Genomic DNA, 20,639 nt, shown 5'->3' with positions numbered 1-20,639 from the left:
GACATCTTCACAATCAGACAGAACCCGGACTGAAATTGCTCAGGTCCTTGTGGGAAAAGATGACAGTAGTAATAATTATGGATCTCTGAGTCAGACCGCTCTTATTTTAATCTCAGTTTCACCACTGTGTGGTATTGAGTAAGTTACATGACTGTTAGTACTTCTGTTTCCTCATTTGTAAAATGAGGTGGTTACACTGGTATGTATCTCATAGGATTGTTGTGAGAATTAAATGAGATAATACCTGAAAAAGCTTTAGAAAGTGTAATAAGTTGTCTGTCAGTCTTAACTGTTAGGTGATGTTATCTTTTTTGAGCTTTTTCTCATCTGTTGAAATGATGATAATATTATTTATGTCATAATGTTTGATACAAAGATGAAATGAAACAGCATACAAATTGGCCTAACACAGTTCATGGTACATAGGAAGTAATTAATAAATGTTCTTTTCATTTTTTTTTTTAAAGTTTCAAGTTACATGTTGTCCTGTGGAAAAAAATCTGAACATTGGAATTTACAGAACAAATAATTTAACCCACCACAATCTTGCTTCTGCCCTTACCACTGTTGTTCTTGCTACTGAAGTTTAAGTAACTTCGTGTTACCAAACCCAGTGCACATCTTCCCTCTGAACAATGTCTTGTGTTCTTCACTGTTGAACATCATCAGACCTTGACTCATGTTGCATTATTATCTTCCAGTCTCACACAGACCTCCTCCTACCCCTACGACCAATCTTTCTTAGTTTCTTTCCCTGGAATTTCTTCCTCTCAGATTTTCAGTTCAGTTCAGTTGCTCAGTCGTGTCCAACTCTTTGCGACCCCATGGACTGCAGCATGCCAGGCTTCTTTGTCCATCACCAACTCCCAGAGCTTGCTGAAACTCATGTCCATTGAGTCAGTGATGCCATCCAACCATCTCATTCTCTGTCGTCCCCTTCTCCTCCTGCCTTCAATCTTTCCTAGCATCAGGGTCTTTTTCAGTGAGTCAGTTCTTTGCATCAGGTGGCCTAAGTATTGGAGTTTCAGCTTCAGCATCAGTCCTTCCAATGAATATTCAGGACTGATTTCCTTTAGGATGGACTGGTTGGATCTCCTTGCAGTCCAAGGGACTCTCAAGAGTCTTCCCCAACACCACAGTTCAGAAGCATCAATTATTCGGCACTCAGCTTTCTTTAGAGTCCAACTCTCATGTCCATACATGACTACTGGAAAAACCATAGCTTTGACTAGAGGGACCTTTGTTGGCAAAGTGATGTCTCTGCTTTTTAATGTGCTATCTAGGTTTGTCATAGCTTTCCTTCCAAGGAGCAAGTGTCTTTTAATTTCATGGCTGTAGTCACCATCTTCAGTGATTTTGGAGCCCCCCAAAATAAAGTCTGTCACTGTTTCCATTGTTTTCCCATCTATTTGCCATGAACTGATGGGACTGGATGCCATGATCTTAGTTTTCTGAATGTTGAGTTTTAAGCCAACTTTTTCACTCTCCTCTTTCACTTTCATCAGGAGGCTCTTTAGTTCTTCGCTTTCTGCCATAAGGATGGTGTCATCTGCATATCTGAGGTTATTGATATTTCTCCCAGCAATCCTGATTCCAGCTTTGCTTCATCCAGCCTGGCATTTCACATGATGTACTCTGCATAGAAGTTAAATAAGCAGGGTGACAGTATACAGCCTTGATGTACTCCTTTCCCGATTTGAAACCAGTCTGTTGTTCCATGTCCAGTTCTAACTGTTGCTTCTTGACCTGCACACAGATTTCTCAGGAGGTAGGTCAGGTGGTCTGGTATTCCCATCTCTTTAAGAATTTTCACAGTTTATTGTGATCCACACAGTCAAAGGCTTTGGTATAGTTAATAAAGTGGAAGTAGATGTTTTTCTGGAACTCTCTTGCTTTTTCAATGATCCACTGGATGTTGGCAATTTGATCTCTGGTTCCTCTCCCTTTTCTAAATCCAGCTTGAACATCTAGAAGTTCATGGTTCACGTACTATTGAAGCCTGGCTTGGAGAATTTTGAGCGTTACTTTAGTTTTTAATAGAGTCCAGTCCTACGTCCTTATCCCCTCTTACTTTGTACATTTTCCTGAAACAATCTCATTCACTTGCATTGTTTTAACTATTACCTGTACACTGACAATCCCCAGCTCAGATCTCTCTACTGAATTTTAGATCCACAAGACTACCTATCTGCTATACATTATCATCTGACTGGCTATCCTACAGGCCAAGCACAGCATGACCCAAAACAAACTTATCTTCTCTCATAAGATTGCCCTTCCTCCTGATATTTAAAATACTAGTCCGTGGCATTGCTAGCTCCTCAGTCTCCCAAAGCCAGAGTTGGGAACTGCACCAACAGGTTTTATAAAAACCCAGTACAGATTTCCCAGACTGAGGACCTACCAGATTCGAGGCACCATCATTTAGTGGTTCATGTACTTGCATCTTGATAGTAAAAAAGTTCTTTTCTTGGCTCTGCTACTAATTTTACATCATTATCTGGAGTAATCATTTTACTTTAATCACAAGACAGGTTTACCATCTGTGCCAGAAAGAGAAAATGTGTCTTGGTGAAATAGTGAAGTGAAATTCCTGAGTGAAAGATGCTTGGTAAATGCAACACAATATTATTGTTATTAATAAGTAATAAGATCTGTGACGGCACTTGTTCATCAGAATGAACACTATTAAAGTATATGGTCACCTACAAAATAGCAATAGTGTTAGTCAGTGGAAACAGAGCAAACCAGACAAATCTGTCATACACATACATTTAGCAACTACAGGCTCAAGTGAGAAGAATTAAGTACAAAAGATCCATACCACCTTCACTGCTGCTCTGTTCTGCCTTATAAAGATCTAAAAATTAATGTCTGTGTCAAGGACTTGTTTTTTCCCTCTCATTTCCTCCCTAAAGATTAAGGCTTTCAAAGGCTTCTAGCTGCTGTGTCATCAGGAAGCTATTCTGGGTGTTGTGCCCTTGGAGGGGGAAGGGATACAATGATTCACGCTGGGCATCTCTCTTTTGTGCTTTCCTAGGGATGTGTTATGGAATGTGAACCGTGTTTTTTTTTAATCACTCAGGGCCTTTGGAGGCTATAACATCATAACCCTATTCTTAAAGGGATCTCATTTTCCTTGACATCCTGCATCTGGACTACCTTTCAGTCTTTCCACAAGGCACAGTGTATTTGATAACCCCTTTTCTGCTGCTTGGAAATGTGGAGACACTTAACCCCCGAGATTTCTGAGCTGACTGTAAGTGCAAAGATCCCCCCTTTTCCACCACTAAGAAGAAACCTGTAGTGGACAATATAGATGTCCCAATTTAAAAATAACAATAATAACAAAAAAGACCTCTTGTGTATGTATATGTATATATTTGGCTGTACTCTGCAGCATGTGGGATCTTAGTTCTCTGACCAGGGATCAAACCCGTGCTCCCTGCTTTGGGATCATGAAGTCTTAACCATTGGACCACCAGGGAAGTTCCTGTTTATTTCTTTTCTGAATATGTAAATAACGTATGTGTTTTTATTTGCTGAAAATTTAAAAATTACCGAAGCGTTTAGAAGAAAGTAAGTTATTACCCCGTAGATAAGGGCAGTCCTGATCATAAATCCGACTGCATTTGCGCAGAACGGAGGAAGCCTGTCCCTCTCTGTCCTAAATCCTCATGCTCGCTTTTCTTCCTTACCAGTAAATGTCCTTTGTGTCATTTCCTCCCCTCTCCCCAGAATAGGGTACTTTCATCTTCATTAAAAACCTGTGGCAGATATCTTTTCTCCTCAATTCTCTTCTTTTTTTTTTCTTTCCTCCTCAATTATTTTCTTAACAGTGTCTGTGAATTTGTCTGCTGCCTCTTGGTCAGCAGAAGCTGCTTCTCCAAACCTCCTTCTAAAAATTTTAAACCATCCTTTGTTGGCATTAAATTTTCTAGCTTTAGATCCTCCACCTTTTTTGCTTTCAGTTGTCACATAATGACTTTGCTTTTTCTTGAATCATATTAGGGTCTTTAGGGATGTCTCCCCCATAGCAATCCTGTACCCACGTAAAAGCTGAGTTTTCAATATATGATTAAAGTTGTTTCTCAAAAAGTACAAGATTTTTGTGCCTGCTGGAGTAGCTACAGCAACAGCTTCACAAATTTCTTTGTCTTTTTTTACCATAGTCCTTATACTGGATTCATTTATCTTGAAATGGTGGGTAACTGCACCTGCAGGCCTCAATCTATGGTGTAGATTCAATTTTTTCTTATAATGCCATGACTTTTCTCTGCTTCTTGGAAGCACTCCCAACATTGCTAGTGGCACTTCGTCTGGGTCCCCGAGTGTTATTCAGAGTCTTTGCTATTACATTAAACACAATGGAAAATACATGAGAACTGGGAGAGGTCACTTTTTACTGCAGTTACGTATTTTACTGAAGAGCCGAACAGCTCATACAGAGATGATTAGTGTCAGATGGCATTTTGAGTGGACACTTGCAACATTTGAGCTCACAACAATAACAGGAAGTGGCTGCAAAATTATTATAGTAGTACATAATTGCATAAAATTAACTGTGCAATTATGATTTGATGTTCTTCTATATGTTTGTTTACATTTCTCTTGACTACAAATGGCATCATCTATGGCCCCTAAGTGTTTGTGTGTGTAAGTTTTCATAAACTTTAACTTTTCATAATAGATGTGTATATATTTTATGGTAGTAAATGATAAAATAGGCTAGCATCTACATATATTTTATGCATTCATGAGATATCTAACTTTCCTAATTTGTTTTCAATATTTCCAAGCTATGCAGTTCATCTATGAGTTGTTTTCAAATTGTTACAAACCTTCAAAATTTTTTTCCAATATATTTATTGAAAAAACTCCACTTAGGAGAGGACCCACACAGTTCAAACCTGTGTTGTTCAAGGGTCAACTGTATAACCTTCTATATCATATGCATATATTACCTCCTTAAAAAAACAATTAGAATAGTTTTTAACAATTGGCTTTTAAAAGGGTGACTATCTGTATGTGTTCCTTTGATTGCTGTTGAGAACCTTTATTGTGGCAATGGAAGGTTAGGCTTTTCTTTTTCCTCTCTTTGAATATGGATATGAGAACTAGATGTGGCCAAAATGGTAATGATTTGTTTACCTTATGTGTTCCTGAAACAGGTATGTTGCCGCCAGACTGATTACTGGCAGTTTGTGAAAGACATTCGCTGGCTCAGTCCCCACTCAGCCCTTCATGTGGAGAAGGTAAGAAGTAAAGGCAACCACAGGCTCTGTTGTTTGATGTTCTGTATGCAGAGTCTCCTAGGCTAGAGGGATGGCATATGGTAAGTTTCCTATTAACTAAGGAGAGGAAATTATCCCTCTTGGACTGATTTGGAGAGGAGGATGCTTTAAAAAATAAGTATGGCAAAAACCACTACAATATTGTAAAGTAATTAGCCTCCAACTAAAATAAATAAATTAATAATAAAAAAAATAAGCCTTGCACACTCCTTGCTCTAGGCCATTTTCCCTCCTCTAGGGAAAAGTTTTGTTATTTTCAAAAGATTTGCAAATATGGGACCAGAATGAAGCTTTTCAGAATCTAAAGCAAATGGCAAGAAGTTTTCTGAATGGTTAGGGGTAAGTAGGACTGATATGTGGTAACTGTTTAAGAAGAAGAGGATACACCAAATAGAAAAAAATGTGAGGTTCCTGGAGGCCAGTGTCAAATGGAACCTAACACATTCCCAACAACTTTAGCTTCCCTTGTAGCCCTCTACTCTCCTGTTCTCTCAGCTCAGTATAGTAGCCCTGATTCCCGGCCAGGGACAGAGCTCCAGGAGGTTAGGTAACTTGGCCAGAGTTACAAAAGCCACAGTAATCACTGCCAAATATATATATATATATATTTATTTATTTATTTATTTATTTATTTATTTATTTAACCCTTGGTTGTGGAAATTTTCACGCATAGTCAAAATTAGATTAGTGAAATGAACCCAAAATATCCATCACCCATCTCCAATACTTACTGCATTCATGACCAGTCTTGTTTCATGTATATCACACCTACTGCCAGGTTCACTGCTGAGGCAATGTCTGGAAAAGTAACTTATTTTTAAATGATCAGGGAACCAAATTACAGGGTGGTCACTCTGGCCATTTTTTCTGAGAAAAGACCAGAGCACAGTGATTTTCTTACATGGATTTTTTTTCCCTTATCACTTTATTTTTCTCTCCAAACCTCCCTCTCTAACTTTCTTTTCTAAAATGTGTTACTATAATCATTTCCTCTTAGAAGCTACCTGAAAGTGCCATCCATACTTTTTTTTTTTTGCACTGATTGTGGGCTATGAATCCTTGTTTTTAGAAGTAGCCAATAGAAGTATGTTTCAAATAGAGAATGCTGTGGTGAGAGCCAGAAAGAGGTGCTCAGGTGGTTTCTCTTTGGTAAAGAATCTTTGGGGGCATTTTTCCTAGATTTCTTACCCCAGGTTTTTTGTTGCCTTCTTTTCTGGTTGTTGTTGTTCAGTCTCTTAGTCATGTCCAGCTCTTTGTGACCCCATGGACTGCAGCACGCAGGCTTCCCTGTCCTTCACCATCTCCCAGAGCTTGCTGAAACTCATGTCTGTTGAGTCAGTGATGCCATCCAACCATCTCATCCTCTGTTGTCCCCTTCTCCTCCCACCTTCAATCTTTCCCAGCATCAGGGTCTTTTCCAATGAGTCAGTTCTTTGCATCAGGTAGCCAAAGTATTGGAGTTTCAGCTTCAGCATCAGTCCTTCCAATGAATATTCAGGACTGATTTCCTTTAGGATGGACTGGTTGGATCTCTTTGCAGTCCAAGGGACTCTCAAGAGTCTTCTCCAACACCACAGTTCAAAAGCATCAATTCTTCGGCACTCAGCTTTCTTTAGAGTCCAACTCTCATGTCCATACATGACTACTGGAAAAACCATAGCTTTGACTAGATGGACCTTTGTTGGCAAAGTAATGTCTCTGCTTTTTAATATGATGTCTAGGTTTGTCATAACTTTTCTTCCAAGGAGCAAACATCTTTTAATTTCATGGCTGTAGTCACCATCTACAGTGTTTTTGGAGCCCAAGAAAATAAAGTCTGTTACTGTTTCCCCATCTGTTTTCTTGAAGTGATGGGACCGGGTGCCATGATCTTCATTTTTTGAATGTTGAATTTTAAGTCAGCTTTCTTCCTCTCCTCTTCCACCTTCATTAAGAAGCTCTTTAGTTCTTCTTCACTTTTTGCCATAAGGGTTGTGTCATCTGCATATCTGAGATTATTGATATTTTTCCCGGCAATCTTGATTCCAGCTTGTGCTTCATCCAGCCTGGCATCATACTCTGCATATAAGTTAAATAAGCACGGTGACAGTGTGCCGCCTTGATGTACTCCTTTCCCAATTTGGAACCAGTCCATTGTTCCATGTCCAGTTCTAACTGTTTCTTCTTGACCTGCATACCTGGAATAGAAGACTCTATGAGAGAACCCAGGGGGTCAAGTTCATTTTTCCTCTGAATATCCCAGAATAGATGCCTCCTTGGAGTTAGAACATAAAGAGACAGATGTAGCAGCTTTGTCCTCTCCTGGAGCTGCATATTATGTCTTAACTGCTTAGTCCCTTTCCAGTAGTCCACACCAGCAGCAAGGCCATTAATCTCTTCCCTCCCTCTCCTTCCTCTATAACATCTAGACGCTAGCTGGAGGGCAAATACCTCTGACTGACTCCTCTGACCCTGCGCAGTTTAGTTTTCATGTCATTAGGCTGCAACCTTGCTGGATTGATCAGGATGTATATTTTGACTCATGCTTCTGTGCTCCCAGTTTATCAAGTTGCATGAGAACGGCCAGAGCAGCACGGATGGCGTGAGTGAGCGTGCCGTGGCTGAGCTGTGGCTGCAGCACAGCCTGCAGTGCCACTGCCTCTCAGCCCAGCTCCGACCTCTGCTGGGGGACAGACAGTACATCAGAAAATTCTACACAGGTAGGTAGAGGTCACCTCTCCAGGACTGCTGCATGGACTTCCTCATTCTTCTCCACTTTACTCTTCTTTATAGACCCACTCTTACCCTGGGGTCTCATACTTTTACTTGATATCACAGAAATTCTAATCAGAAACATATATCTAGTCTTCTCTCTAACATCGTATGTAAAACACAGTCACGCTTTATGCTAAGGTATTTCCCCACTCTTACACACACAGATCAATAAGAATAACTACTATGGGGGGTAGGAAGGGAGAATGGGGACTTAGAGTGTTTTAATGTGGACAGAGTTTGAGTTTAGGAAAGTGATAGGAGAGAGAGATGGTGGTGAGAGTTGCACAACAATGTGAACGTACTTAGTGCCACTGGCCTGTATAGTTACATAGTAAGTTTTATATTATGTGGCTTTTACCACAATAAAAAGCATTAATAAAAGAATTCATACTATTTACTGAGAGTTTTCTATGTTCTAGTCACTGTTATCTATTTTTTATACATAGATGCTTAACAGTAACCCTGAGAGTTGGGTGTTAATACCCCTGTTTTCTAATCAGAGAAGCAGAGCTCAAAGGAGGTCAGGTGATTGGCCAGAGTCACCCAAAGCCAGAGATCACATCTGGGTCTTTCTGATTTTGTAGCTTCTTGTCATGGCCTCTTTGTTATACTGCACATGACTTAGCCTCTCCTGTACTTTATTTGTCCCTGGTTTCCCTCTATCCACAGTGATATGATTCTCTTTATCTTTGCCTTTTCCCTTTCTCCTTCCCTGACCTTCTCTCAGGACCATATAGGGAGGCTGAAGTTCTCCCTAAGGGGCTCCATCACTGCAGTAGTTTTCTCTCCCCAGATACCGCTTTCCTGCTAAGCGACTCCCATGTCACGGCCATGCTCCAGTGCCTGGAAGCAGTGGAACAGAACAACCCTCGCCTTCTGGCTCAGATTGATGCTTCTATGGTAAAGGGGGCAAGGAATTATCTGTGTCTGTCTTTTGGCCTCCTAGACCTCACCATGATGTAACCCTGTGTGGCAAACTACTTCACTTAGGCAATTATGAACTGAAAAGCTCTCATTAAAAACAAGCAGAAAACTTAGAAAAGAAGAGGAGGTACCATTAAGTATCTGCTCAAGTAAAAAACGTATTTGTAAGTAAGCTTAGGTCTATTTGAGGAGGGAGTTGTCTGTTGTTTTTTTTTAATCTTTAAAAAATCTTTAGTTTGAGTAAGCACCTCCTAAAAAATGCTTGAATAAAGGGCAGAAGGATGATTGTGAATCAGGCTGACTGTAGATAGAGCATCAGATGTAGTGCGGCCTAATGTTACATAGGATCATTTTGTCCAAGGAAATTTTGTTATTTTGTGTTGCTTATTTGTCACTCTCCAGGTCACTCATCCCATCACTAATATCAGTGCCTCAGCTAGAATGGAATCACAAGCTTTCTTTCTTTTGTGGAGGGATCCCCTCTCTCTCCTGGTTTTAGAATTTTGATTCTTGCTTATCACCTATTGAATATTTTCTACATGCCAGGCATGGTGCTATGCATAATACGTGCGTCATCTCATTTAATCCTCACAACTGTAAAGTAGGCATTAATTTCATTTTATAAAGGAGGCCACTGAGGGACAGAGTAGATAAATCATTTGCCCAAAGTTTGGACCAAATAACTTGTGATAGGGCCTGGCTTTTAGCCCCAGTGTATCTGACTTCTGACTCCTCGTGCATAGACTTAAGCCCTTTGCTATATTGCCTCCATGATAAAGCACTCCTGGTCTGATCACCTAGGATTCCAGCTGCAGAAGCCAGGATGTTTGCCAGCACTTTGAGCTTTCAAAGTTGTGTGCTGTGGTAGAGGGTACCTATGCTGTCTCTACAGGCCCTGGCTACAGTTCAAACCTGCTGCCAAAGACCAGTTTCTGCCAGTGGTTCTATAATGCTGTGCTCTTCCTCTGAAGGCCACTATCCTTGATTCTGACACTTTTTTTTTTTTCCATAGTTTGCCAGAAAGCATGAGAGCCCGCTCCTGGTGACAAAGAGCCAGAGCCTGACAGCTCTGCCTGGTTCCGCATACACCCCTTCAACCAACAATGCTCAGCATTCCTACTTTGGGTCCTTCTCCAGTCTCCACCACATCCCCCACCACAGCTTAGGTATGGGGACAGTGAGGGGTTGTGAAGACATGTATCTCCAGCCTTGGAAAACAGAGGACATAGTGGCTGCTCACCCACTGGCTATAATAGAGCCTCTGGTCAGTGCAGTTTGTCACACTTCATGTCTCAGTATGGAAATCTTAAGGAGGAATATAGCAACTAGCCTAAGAATTCAGTAGAACCATTAAAGTAACAGAGGAAAGAGATGTTTTTAGTTTACCCTGGATTTCTAATCCACATCGCGGAGAAGGCATTTTAATAATAATAGCTAACATTTCTTCAGTGCCTGCGACATGTCGGGCTCTGTTGTCATCAATTTGTTTATATTATCTCATTTAATCCTCAAAACAGTCCTAAGAGGTAGGTGTTATTATTATTGCTCATTTTATAGATGGGGAATGCATACTGGTAAGCAAAGAAGCCACTATCTTAAGAGCTCATGCTTTTGGCTTAGCTGCTTCTCAGTAAATTTTTACTTACTTTGAATGACTTAACCTTTTCTGAGGTGACATCATATGTCCTGGGCATCCCCATTTAGGGAGTTCAGTCCTTAGCTGTGGAGAAGCCCTTCATACATACCAGCTCAAAAGCTCCCAGCTCACCTTTCCCTTCCCTTTCTTTTCATATCCTAGAAAGAAGATCTACTTCCTTTTCACTCTCTGGCCCGCCACGAAAACCTCAAGAAAGCAGAGGGCATGTCTCAGCAGCAGAAGATCAAACTGTCCTAGACCCTCTGCTTCCAATCACTGCATTAACCAAAGACTCCCCCTCGACCCCCAATGAGATGAGCTCCAGCACTCTGACCAGCCCCTTAGAAGCATCCTGGGTCAGCAGCCAGAATGACTCCCCAAGTGATGCCAGCGAGGGGCCTGAGTACCTGGCCATCGGCAACCAGGACCCCCGGGGCCGGACCGCCAGCTGTCAGAGTCATAGCAGCAATACCGAGAGCAGCAGCTCCAATTTGTTCTCCTCCAGCAGCTCCCGGAAGCCAGACTCTGCTGCTTCTTCTCTAGGGGACCAGGAGGGAGGTGGGCAGAGTCAGTTGTCCAGTGTCCTTCGCAGATCTAGCTTCTCAGAGGGACAAATGCTCACTGTCACCGGAGGAACAAAGAAGAGCCATACTCGCTCCCATTCGGACACCAACATCGCCTCCAGAGGAGCCCCAGGTAATAATAACCACCAACCGCACGTCAGTAAGGTGGCCTCCGGAATTTCCAGTGAAAGGGAGATTTATTCTTAAGGGTCTTCAAATGGCAGGAAGAGAAGTTATGTTTCTGAATATATGAAGAGTATCCTGCTTATAGTGAAAAAGAGAAGTTTGTAATATAATGTGGATACCTAAATCTAAAATCTCCCTGAGGATACTTACGTTTGTTCCTTTATACATTGCTAAATAGTAAGTGTTTTCTTGGATTCTTTCTTTCATAATTCTTTAGCATCAGAGGATAGTGTGACTAAATCACAGTCTAAGTTTTAAATGTGTCTCTCAGATGGAAGGGAAGTACTAATGAGCTTTAAAAATAATCCTGTTAAATTCCTTCCCTGAGAAGTTTGGTCACAATATAATAACAATAAGAGAGAGGCAAACGGATACTAGGATTCCCTGATTAACACTAGAGATGTAGTGAGTGTCGGGTAATAGGACCTAGTAAACAAGTAGGTGGGCTGACCACTGCATCAGTAATTCAGGCTGAAAGGCAGTCAGGTAAGGAGGGCTTGGCTACTGGGACCACCCTCACACAAACACCAGCTGCTAGCAGAGAGCACCCCAGGCCCAGCCAAGGTGGGTGTCACTGCTTTTGCTGTTTCCCTGCCATCATCTTTCCTAGGTTGTTGGTGTCTGGGAGTCTTTGATTGGGTTTCATTTGTAAGACCATTTCCATAAAAGCAAGTGGAACATGGACCTTTGTGCTCAAATCCAGTTCTGGGTGGAAAAGCTTCGGAAATAAAATATCAAAGCAGAAAAAATTAAGAGCATAAGAGGAAGATATTCTTTACAACTAGAGCTACTGTTGATTTCTGTTTATAATTTCTAAAAGGTGAGAGCTAAGGCCCTCATCTGAAACTTCTGAATTGCAAACTTTTGTCTGTTTTCCCCTCAAGAATGTGGGTTGGCTCATTGGAACTGGTTCAGAAACCAAGAAACCTCCAATTCAAAGTCTGTCTTCCTATGAGCCTTCTTAGATGTGAAGAGTGCATAGGTTAGACCCTTATTTCACATCTCTTGGAGCAGATGTGGTGTCTGGTGTACTCCAGGTTACTGGCCTTGAGCATGTAAAACTCCCCTCTCCCCATTCTTGAATCCATGTGGATTCCAGAAACCACAGTAACCTGCATTGGAAAAGGGAGCCAGAGAAATCCTAAGCAGGAGGGTCTGAGAGAGTATGGGTCCTGTGCAGCTTCTCGTATGTGTCATCCCTCCGTCTGTACTAGGGTTCCCTCTCAGGAGTTACACCCCTACCTTTGCTTGATGAAAAGACACTCTTTCTCACTCTCTGTTCTCGTTTTCTGGACTCTCCTCTGCACCTGTCTGTCTACATACAGGAGGCCCCAGGAATATCACCATTATAGTTGAAGATCCCATTGCAGGTTTGGGAGCCAGTCCTCCGCCTCCCTGTCCACCACCCCCTGCCTTCTTTTGCTCCTCTGTGACCATCTTGCTTAGTGCAGAACTTCCTTTTCCGTTCTGGTGTCAATCAAGCCTGGCTAGTCTGGTCCTGTTGTGATGCTTGGACCTGGTCATAAAATGATACCAATATTTTATGTGATATGTTTTCTGCTTATGTCTTCCAAATGCCTCGTTCCTTCTCTCAGCAGCTTTTGGGAGGTAGAATTCATACTTGTCAATCCTGTATTGCCTAGAGGTGAAACTGAGGCCTGCCATTTGTTAAGACATCATGATGAATCAATGGCAGAATTTTTTTTTATAACTGAGTACTTATTATGAATTACTTTATTTTCCTTGAATTAACACCAGAATATGTTTTCTCCTCCTTCTGTGGTCTTGGATGTGAGTGCATGTTTTTGCCTCGCCTGGAGTCCCCTGTTTCCTTTTTCTTTTATCTGTCCTCCTTCCCCTGTAAATTCCACCTCCCCCAGCCCTACTCTTTCATTCCAGCCATCGCACAAAATTTTTCTAGTGAGTTAAGTCTGTGTCTTTGGTTTTCACAGTGGTATTCAAACTGCATGTGTGTTCCATTCTGGGTACATAATGCATGGAGATACTGATGCTGGAATGTGTCTGCAAGGCAGAGTGGTGAGCGTGAACTGAAAATGATGAATGGCTGAAGACACTGGGTATGTTAGCATGGCAAAGAGGTTAAAGAGAGACAAGCCTGCAAGACCTTTGTTTAGAAGAGCATTGCCATTAAGAAGATGAGAAACTGTGAGACTATAGATTTCAAGTCAATATGAGGAAGTTCTGAGGATTAGAGCTGATCAGTTGAATGGGCAGCATCAGGAGGCAGTGAGCTCAGTGAGCAAAGCTGGACAGCCTTTTCATATGCAGCTTCTTGCATGGGTCATTCTTCCCTCTGTACTAGTGTTTTCCTGGTAAATGAACAGGGTGCTGGTATTGGAGTGTGTGTTGTGCACCGAATTTGACTAGGGTCCTCAGAGGTTGTCTCTGAGTCGTGATTTCTCACCATGACATCACAGTGACTGCTGGTGTGTAGTGAGGAGCAGAGCCCACTGCCGGGGCCACCAGGGGAACACGGAGTTATCGCTTACAATGTAGGAGCATTTTTTGTGAGAGGAGCAGTTGACAAATTGGCACCATCTGTCAGGGAAATGGGTTGGATGCTGCTCAGTCATTCATTCCCCCAGCGCGTCCTGCTCATTTCTCAGGCACCCACCTGCTTTTCTGCCTGCTCGTCCTTCTGTGGCACTGGGAAATTTTGTGTTTCCCTTTGGAGAAGATCAGTTTCCACTTCCTGCGAACCATGCCTGCTGCTATTCCTCCACTTTCAATTCTCAATGTTCCCTGAAAACTTCTACCCAGACACTTCCTACCTTGCAACCTTCTTTTGAAACCCCTCCCTTCCTTCTCCAGGAAGGCTGAGTCCACAGCCCTGGGGCTGTGGTTACGGAGCCATCATCCTTGGCTTCTCTAGCATTGTTTTGATGCTTCTTTTAAGGATATTGCTGGGTGTTATTTTGTTGTTCTGCCAGTTCAAAAGTAGGTTAAATTTGTAAGTATGACAAATTTATATTTCAGGCTCAAGAGAGGCCATATCCTAGTATTTTTTTAGTGACTTTAACCCTTCTGACATTGTTCTAAAGTCTAGTGTCAAGGGATCAGAAAAGCTGCAATGTGTTTGTGAGGACTATTTTCTAAACTGGTTTATCAAGAGGGCAGAAATTGGCTGATATTCCTGAAACATTTGGTAAGAAGATGGAAGAGGAGAGAACCAAATTCATGTATCCATGTTGATTTCTTTTTCGCCTTTGTGTTGCCGCCTTCCAGGTCTTGTTTTTTCTCTTTTCTCCTTAGAATACACTGACTTCCCACCTCCCTTCCTCCGTGTGTTCCTGCATTCTTGGATTGTGCTCTGTTGGTGTGCCACCTCTCTCCTGTCTGGGAGGGCGTGGGGAATGGGAGCAGTTAGATATTGAAACTCCAAGGTTGGGAATATATGTGTTGCTCACCTCGTATGTGTGTTTTTACTCCCTGGTGGCCACTGACACTAGAATCCTGCAGTGATAAGTCGAAGTTGAGAGGCCCCTTGTCCTACTCTGGTCAAAGCAGTGAAGTCAGCACACCCAGCTCTCTGTACATGGAGTATGGTAAGTGAGCACTAGGAAGGCCAGGCTGCAGTCGTGTCTTTGCTCTGCTCCCCCCGTGCCTGCCGTGCTCTGAGCTGTGTGGCTCATCTTAGCTCTGTGGAGGGCACACACCATACAGTCTCACCCTCCCCTTCATCATTTTCAACCCCTGTGCTAGAAATCACACGGCCCCACCATTTTTTCTTGCTCCTCTCTGCCGTAGGAGTCCCACCGTCTCATGCTGTGGGTGTTAAACCACCGTGAATGTCTGGTGAGCCAGCTACAGTGGCTCTCTGAGTGGGTGAGAGAGACCTTGAAAAGAGGCCTTTGAGTGTCTGAGCCTAATGACCAGAAGATAAACTCCACACTGAAATTATCCATAGGAAGAAGACATTTGTTTCCTTGTCTGACTCGCAGCACAGGTTTTTTCTTTGTTTTTTTGTGGGTAGGAGGATGCATAAGTCATCTTTAAATTTAGGTGGTCAAAGGGTGGTCTCCAGGCTCTCTCCATTTATTCCACCATTCTCTAACCTAGGCGCTTAGTGCTCTGGGATTCTGAGATTCAGAGAAACTCCTTTAGAAGATAGACATCTTTCCAACCTCTCATTGGGAAAGACTTGGGAGCATCTTTAGCATTAAAATCATCAGATCTCTCAAGCTTGGCTGTAAAGAAGATTTGCTTTTCAAAGCCAGGGCTTTTGACATCCACATACCATTTTCCCACAGAGGGCAGTCAGTACCTGTGTTCAGGAGAAGGCATGTTCCGAAGACCATCAGAAGGACAGTCCCTTATCAGCTACCTATCTGAGCAAGACTTCGGCAGCTGTGCAGACCTGGAAAAGGTGAGGACTCTAAGGAGCCACTGAAAAGCCTGTTAGTGGGAGATCTGGCCAGAAGGGTATGGTGCCATTTGTTCTAAACAGGTTTTGGGTGCACAGCAATAGCATGGGTATAGACCACAATACAGAGAAGTCACCAAAAAGATAAGCTCAACAAGTTCTATCTTTGGATAACTCTTCAGGGAGCTTATGCTCCTCACTGAGTCCAAAAATATTACTGATCTTGCCTTAAAAGCTCCTTTGGGCAGAGAAACATTGAATTTTAGTCACATGACCTTGACCCTACAGCCTTAGATAAAGACTGTCCCTGAAATCAACTTCTCTTGTTTTGTTCTAAGGCTCAGATATGTAATAAATAAAATGTCCTTGTAGCATTTTATGGGCTTCCCAGTTGACGCTAGTGCTAAAGAACCTGCCTGCCAATGCAGGAGACATAAGAGATATGGGTTCGATCCCTGGGTCAGGAAGATCCCTTGGAGGAAGGCGTGTATTGTTGCCTAGAGAATCCCATGGACAGAGGAGCCTGGTGGGCTACGGTCCATAGGGTTATAAAGAGTCGGACACGACTCTGAAGCAACTTAGCACGCATGCACGTAGCATTTTATAGCTTACAAAGAACTTTATCTTGAGCCTGCATTTACCTTAATACTTTTCGTATAAGTGTATGACTTTAGGAAAAACTTGACTTCTCTGTCATATTTTTATGTGGGAAGTAGGACAGGAAGGCTGGGCATGGCCAGATACAAGAGCAAAGAGAACCTGGAACAGATTTTCTGGCCATCAGCTTTCTTTCCAGTGGCAGTGTGCATTTCCCCTGGGTGTTTCGAATGAAGGCAGTGCACATGTTGGAAGTTACTTTCCAAGAGAACAGTCAGTGAGGTGTCCCCTTGTTGGCGCTGTCCTTTCCCAGGAGAATGCCCACTTCAGCATCTCAGAGTCCTTGATCGCTGCCATCGAGCTGATGAAGTGCAACATGATGAGCCAGTGCCTAGAAGAGGAGGAAGGGGAGGAGGACAGTGACAGGGAGATCCAGGAACTGAAGCAGAAGATCCGCCTTCGTCGCCAGCAGATCCGCACCAAGAACCTGCTCCCTGGGTACCAGGAGATGGAGCATGGAAGTGAGTGAGGCTGTGAATGCCTTCCTGCCCCTTCAGGGCTTCTGGATAAGACATGGTACCTCGTGGGCTTCCTTTTCTGTCTTTATATGTTCATATGAGATGTTATACCCAAGCCAAGGGTTCCTCTGCTGTCAGAAAGATTTTCTGTGTTGTTCTGATTTTTTTTCCTACTAGACCAGAGTCCTGGAGTTCATCTATGTTCTATCTCAGACATAGCTTCCAAAAAATAGGTTTCTGATATGAGGAGAACTGAGGCCACTGGTTACAGATTCCCTTCCCAGAGAGCAGTACTTCCTGCTTACATGAAACTTTTAAGGAGATAAACAAGAAAGGGAAACGAGAACTGGTTTCCATTTCCCCAGCATAACTGCCAGTCAAGCTTCTGTTTACTTTTCTATTGAAGTCCTACCAGGTTGCTTTTACTGTGACCCTAGAAAGTGTCAGAGACCTCTTTCTGTTCTGTTCATTACTGTTTGTTTGTTTTTTAACGTTAACAGGCTTTCGGCTCACTTCCAGCAGCTCTCAGTTCAGTTCACGTGATTCAGCACAGTTCTCTGACTCTGGCTCTGCTGATGATGAGGTTGATGAATTTGAAATCCAAGGTATGATTTAACACTTTTCAAGGGAGCTTTCATTAATTCTTTCTTTCAATTTTGAATCATAGACCAAGAAGCTTTCCCTAAATAGGGAGTATTCAGTATGGTTCATTATGGAATGTTGTCAGCTGTTGTAAGGGATAACTTCTCTTGTCAAAAGAACAAAACCTATTTAACATTTAAGCAGAAAAGAACACTGAAAGGAAGTGTTCCAGTGGAGTGGGCTGGCTGTTGATGTCACCCTGGAGTTTCTTCCTCAATTGCAACTTTCTCTCAGACTCTTGCTCTAATTCCTCCTCCTAGCAGTCCAAAGCTGGCCCACACCTACATGAAATTAGAATCCTATTCTCTTGTGCCCCATAGTACAAATGACATTGTTTCAAAGTGTTTAAAAGGAGCTTTATTATAATCATAAGAGAAAAGGAAAAAAAAAGAGTCCCTGGCAGGGAAAAAGCAAAATGGAGGAAAAATGTCAAGTTTTTTTTTTTTTTCAAAGTAGAGCTTTATTTTCTGTCCTACCCATGCTAATTTGCATAGCAGAATCACAGATTCTTATGAGCTCTGCTTAGAGAAGGAGAGAGGCTCTTATCTGGAAAGGCAGTTGTGTTAAATCAGGCTGACCCATGATTAGTGGGTTAATCCATGCCTGAAAATCATAAATTTCTTCATCTTCCTATCAGTGCAACCAACAAATGAACAAACAGAAAACCAAACAGTTCAGGGACATAGCTCTCACCCTATGACTGGAACCAAGAGTAATTTTCTTATAGAAGTGAATTGTGTCTGTAGATCTCCATTGTAACATGATGTTGAATAGATCTTTTATTGCATGAGACTCTGACTTCCTGTTTATACCAATTTCGAGAACCCATACAGCTCCAGGTGTGGTAGCTAGGTTTCTTCCCCAACCAGAAATATAGTTTTTACATATATTTTTCCAGGTCTTTGGGAAGTCTTCCTTCTTTGTTCTCCTTAATGCATCTGATTCCTCTTTATAACAATAATAGATAGTCACTTAAAACTTTTTTTTTGGTATGTGGTTTTCCAACAATTCTCCAGTTCTCTGTACCCCAACTGAATGGCCTACATTTCAGTTCTGACACTAATTCCTGGAGTTAGTACAGAGCCCACAGATTTAGGGTTCAATCCCATGGGATGGCTCCATCTTTAGACGCTAGCTGCCAGTAGGGTCACCAGGCTACCTGTACCTCTCTGTGACCAACTGCAAACCCAAGGGTCCCTGCAACTCCCCACTCAGTTTTGATAATTCAGTAGAATGACTCACAGAACTCGGGGGAGCACTCTATGATTATAGTTTATTATAAAGGATACAAATGAGTAGTCACGTGAAGGGGAGGTTCATAGGGCAAGGTCCCAAAGTGTCCTCACCTCAGGAACCTCTGTCTCCATGGAGTCAGGGTGTGCCACTCTCCCAGTACATCAACCTGTTTACCAACCAGGAAGCTCTCCCAAACCTCATCATTATCAAGGTTCATTAAGTAAGCATGAGTGATTAAATCATTGGCCGTTGGTGACTGAGTTCCTGAGGTGGGGCTAAAAGTTCTAATCTTCTAATTACCTTTTTCTTCTGGCAGCCAGCCCCTTCCTGAAGCTGTCTGGGTGGCCCCAGGAGTCCTCTGATTAACTTAAACTCAGATTTAATGGAAAAGGGCTCATTGTGAATAATAGACATTCCTATCACTTAGGAAATTTCAAAGGTTCTAAGAGCTCTATGCCAGAAACTGAACAGAGACCAAATATATATATATATATGAAACCTAACTGTGGATGTAGATTTCTAAAAACAGTGTCAGCTAGCATTTGGAGCAAAAGTCAAGTCCTGATTCACCCCCCAGGAACATGTGAACTGGAACATATAGAACTGTCATTCTCATCAATTTACTTCCTGTCTGAATACTAAAGGGCCCCCTTTTATAATCATTATTACACAGATGGTAGTGAAGGATCTAACCTGACTCACATGTCAAAGAATGGACTCTCAGTGTCAGTGGCCTCGCTGTTTTCAGGTAGCCTGTGTTAGAAGCGTGGGTGTGCTCATTCATGCATGTATGTGAATGTTTGCACCAGCTTTTGTACATACCTGTGACTTGTCAGTGTTATAAGAACCAAAAGGTCTAGAGAACTGTCTGGGGAAAACTGAACTTAAGCCAACCAGGAATGATTCACTTTTTTTCTTTCTTTTTTTGTAAAATTTTTATTGGAATATAGTTGATTTAAAAGCATTGTGTTAGTTTCTGCTATACAGCAGAGTGAATCAGCTATACATATACATATAGCCACTCTTTTTTAGATTGTTTTCCCATATAGGTTATTACAGAATACTGAGTTCCCTGTGCTGCACAATAGGGCCTTATAAGTTATCTGTTTTATATATAGTACTGTATGTATGTCAGTCTCAACCTCACAAGTAATCCCTCTACCCCTTTCCTCCCAGTAACCATAAGTTTGTTTTCTACATCTCTGACTGTTTCTGTTTTATAAATAAGTTCATTTGTACCATTTTTTCAGATACTCCTTTTCTTCTTCCTCATATGACTCTAACAATCCTCCTCACTGAAAATGTCCATGTTGATCCTTCTCTGTAGAGATTCTTTTAGATTAATGGTCATTGTGGCTGATGGAGGTAATGGACAATGTAGAAAGAAGTGGTCAGGTGAAGAAATTATAGTTGAAACCTATAGCTAAGTTACTGACACACATTTAGACAGCAAAAGTCAGATAGAATGGTATAGAAGAAGCTCAAGAATCTCTTTAGAGTTTTGAATTTGCAGAGCCAACTTTCAGAAAGCTACCTCTTCTACTTTGTTTACAAGTTTCAGAAAGCTTCTTCTTATGCTACTTTGTTTACAATTAGGACTTATTGCTGCAAATGTTTGGTCTTAGTAACTGCTTTATGATCCAAACAAGTAGACTTTCTGTAGATGGGGTTAACAGAAAACAAGTAGTAATTGTCTGTTTAAAGTGGCTTTAAAACACACAAACAACAGAATTCAGGCTTTTATTAATTTAATTAATTGTAATTAATTTATTAATTTAAAATTTTAATTAGCAGTTTAATATTGTCAACCACTTGAGTTTGAAATAATTGTATGTATAAGATTAAGATTTAGAGAAATAAAAGTAATTCGATACCTTTTACTTCTAAACTGTTATAATTTATTCT

General features: G+C 41.7%; 1 protein-coding gene across 5 annotated transcripts in view; it reads left to right on the top strand.

Moving 5' to 3' along the window:
- Window positions 1–20,639, top strand: part of RUBCN (rubicon autophagy regulator) — a 51,027-nt gene that overhangs the window by 14,708 nt on the left and 15,680 nt on the right. The window contains exons 3-13 of one of the 5 annotated variants that reach the window (XM_081571614.1): window positions 5,172–5,255; window positions 7,834–7,993; window positions 8,842–8,948; window positions 9,985–10,138; window positions 10,771–11,304; window positions 12,683–12,727; window positions 14,828–14,923; window positions 15,629–15,744; window positions 16,652–16,859; window positions 17,357–17,461; window positions 19,408–19,482. In XM_081571614.1, the coding sequence (XP_081427740.1) occupies window positions 5,172–5,255; window positions 7,834–7,993; window positions 8,842–8,948; window positions 9,985–10,138; window positions 10,771–11,304; window positions 12,683–12,727; window positions 14,828–14,923; window positions 15,629–15,744; window positions 16,652–16,859; window positions 17,357–17,461; window positions 19,408–19,482 (1,684 nt within the window). Of the gene's footprint in view, window positions 1–5,171; window positions 5,256–7,833; window positions 7,994–8,841; window positions 8,949–9,984; window positions 10,139–10,770; window positions 11,305–12,682; window positions 12,728–14,827; window positions 14,928–15,628; window positions 15,745–16,651; window positions 16,860–17,356; window positions 17,462–19,407; window positions 19,483–20,639 lie in introns of all 5 variants that reach the window. The other 4 variants (XM_081571615.1, XM_081571616.1, XM_081571617.1 and 1 more) reach the window with 4 other exon arrangements.

Source organism: Giraffa tippelskirchi, chromosome 2 (assembly GCF_054371585.1).
Source record: "Giraffa tippelskirchi isolate mGirTip1 chromosome 2, T2T-mGirTip1v1.2.pri, whole genome shotgun sequence".
NCBI lineage: Eukaryota > Metazoa > Chordata > Mammalia > Artiodactyla > Giraffidae > Giraffa > Giraffa tippelskirchi.
This window is presented reverse-complemented; position numbering and strand designations above follow the sequence as displayed.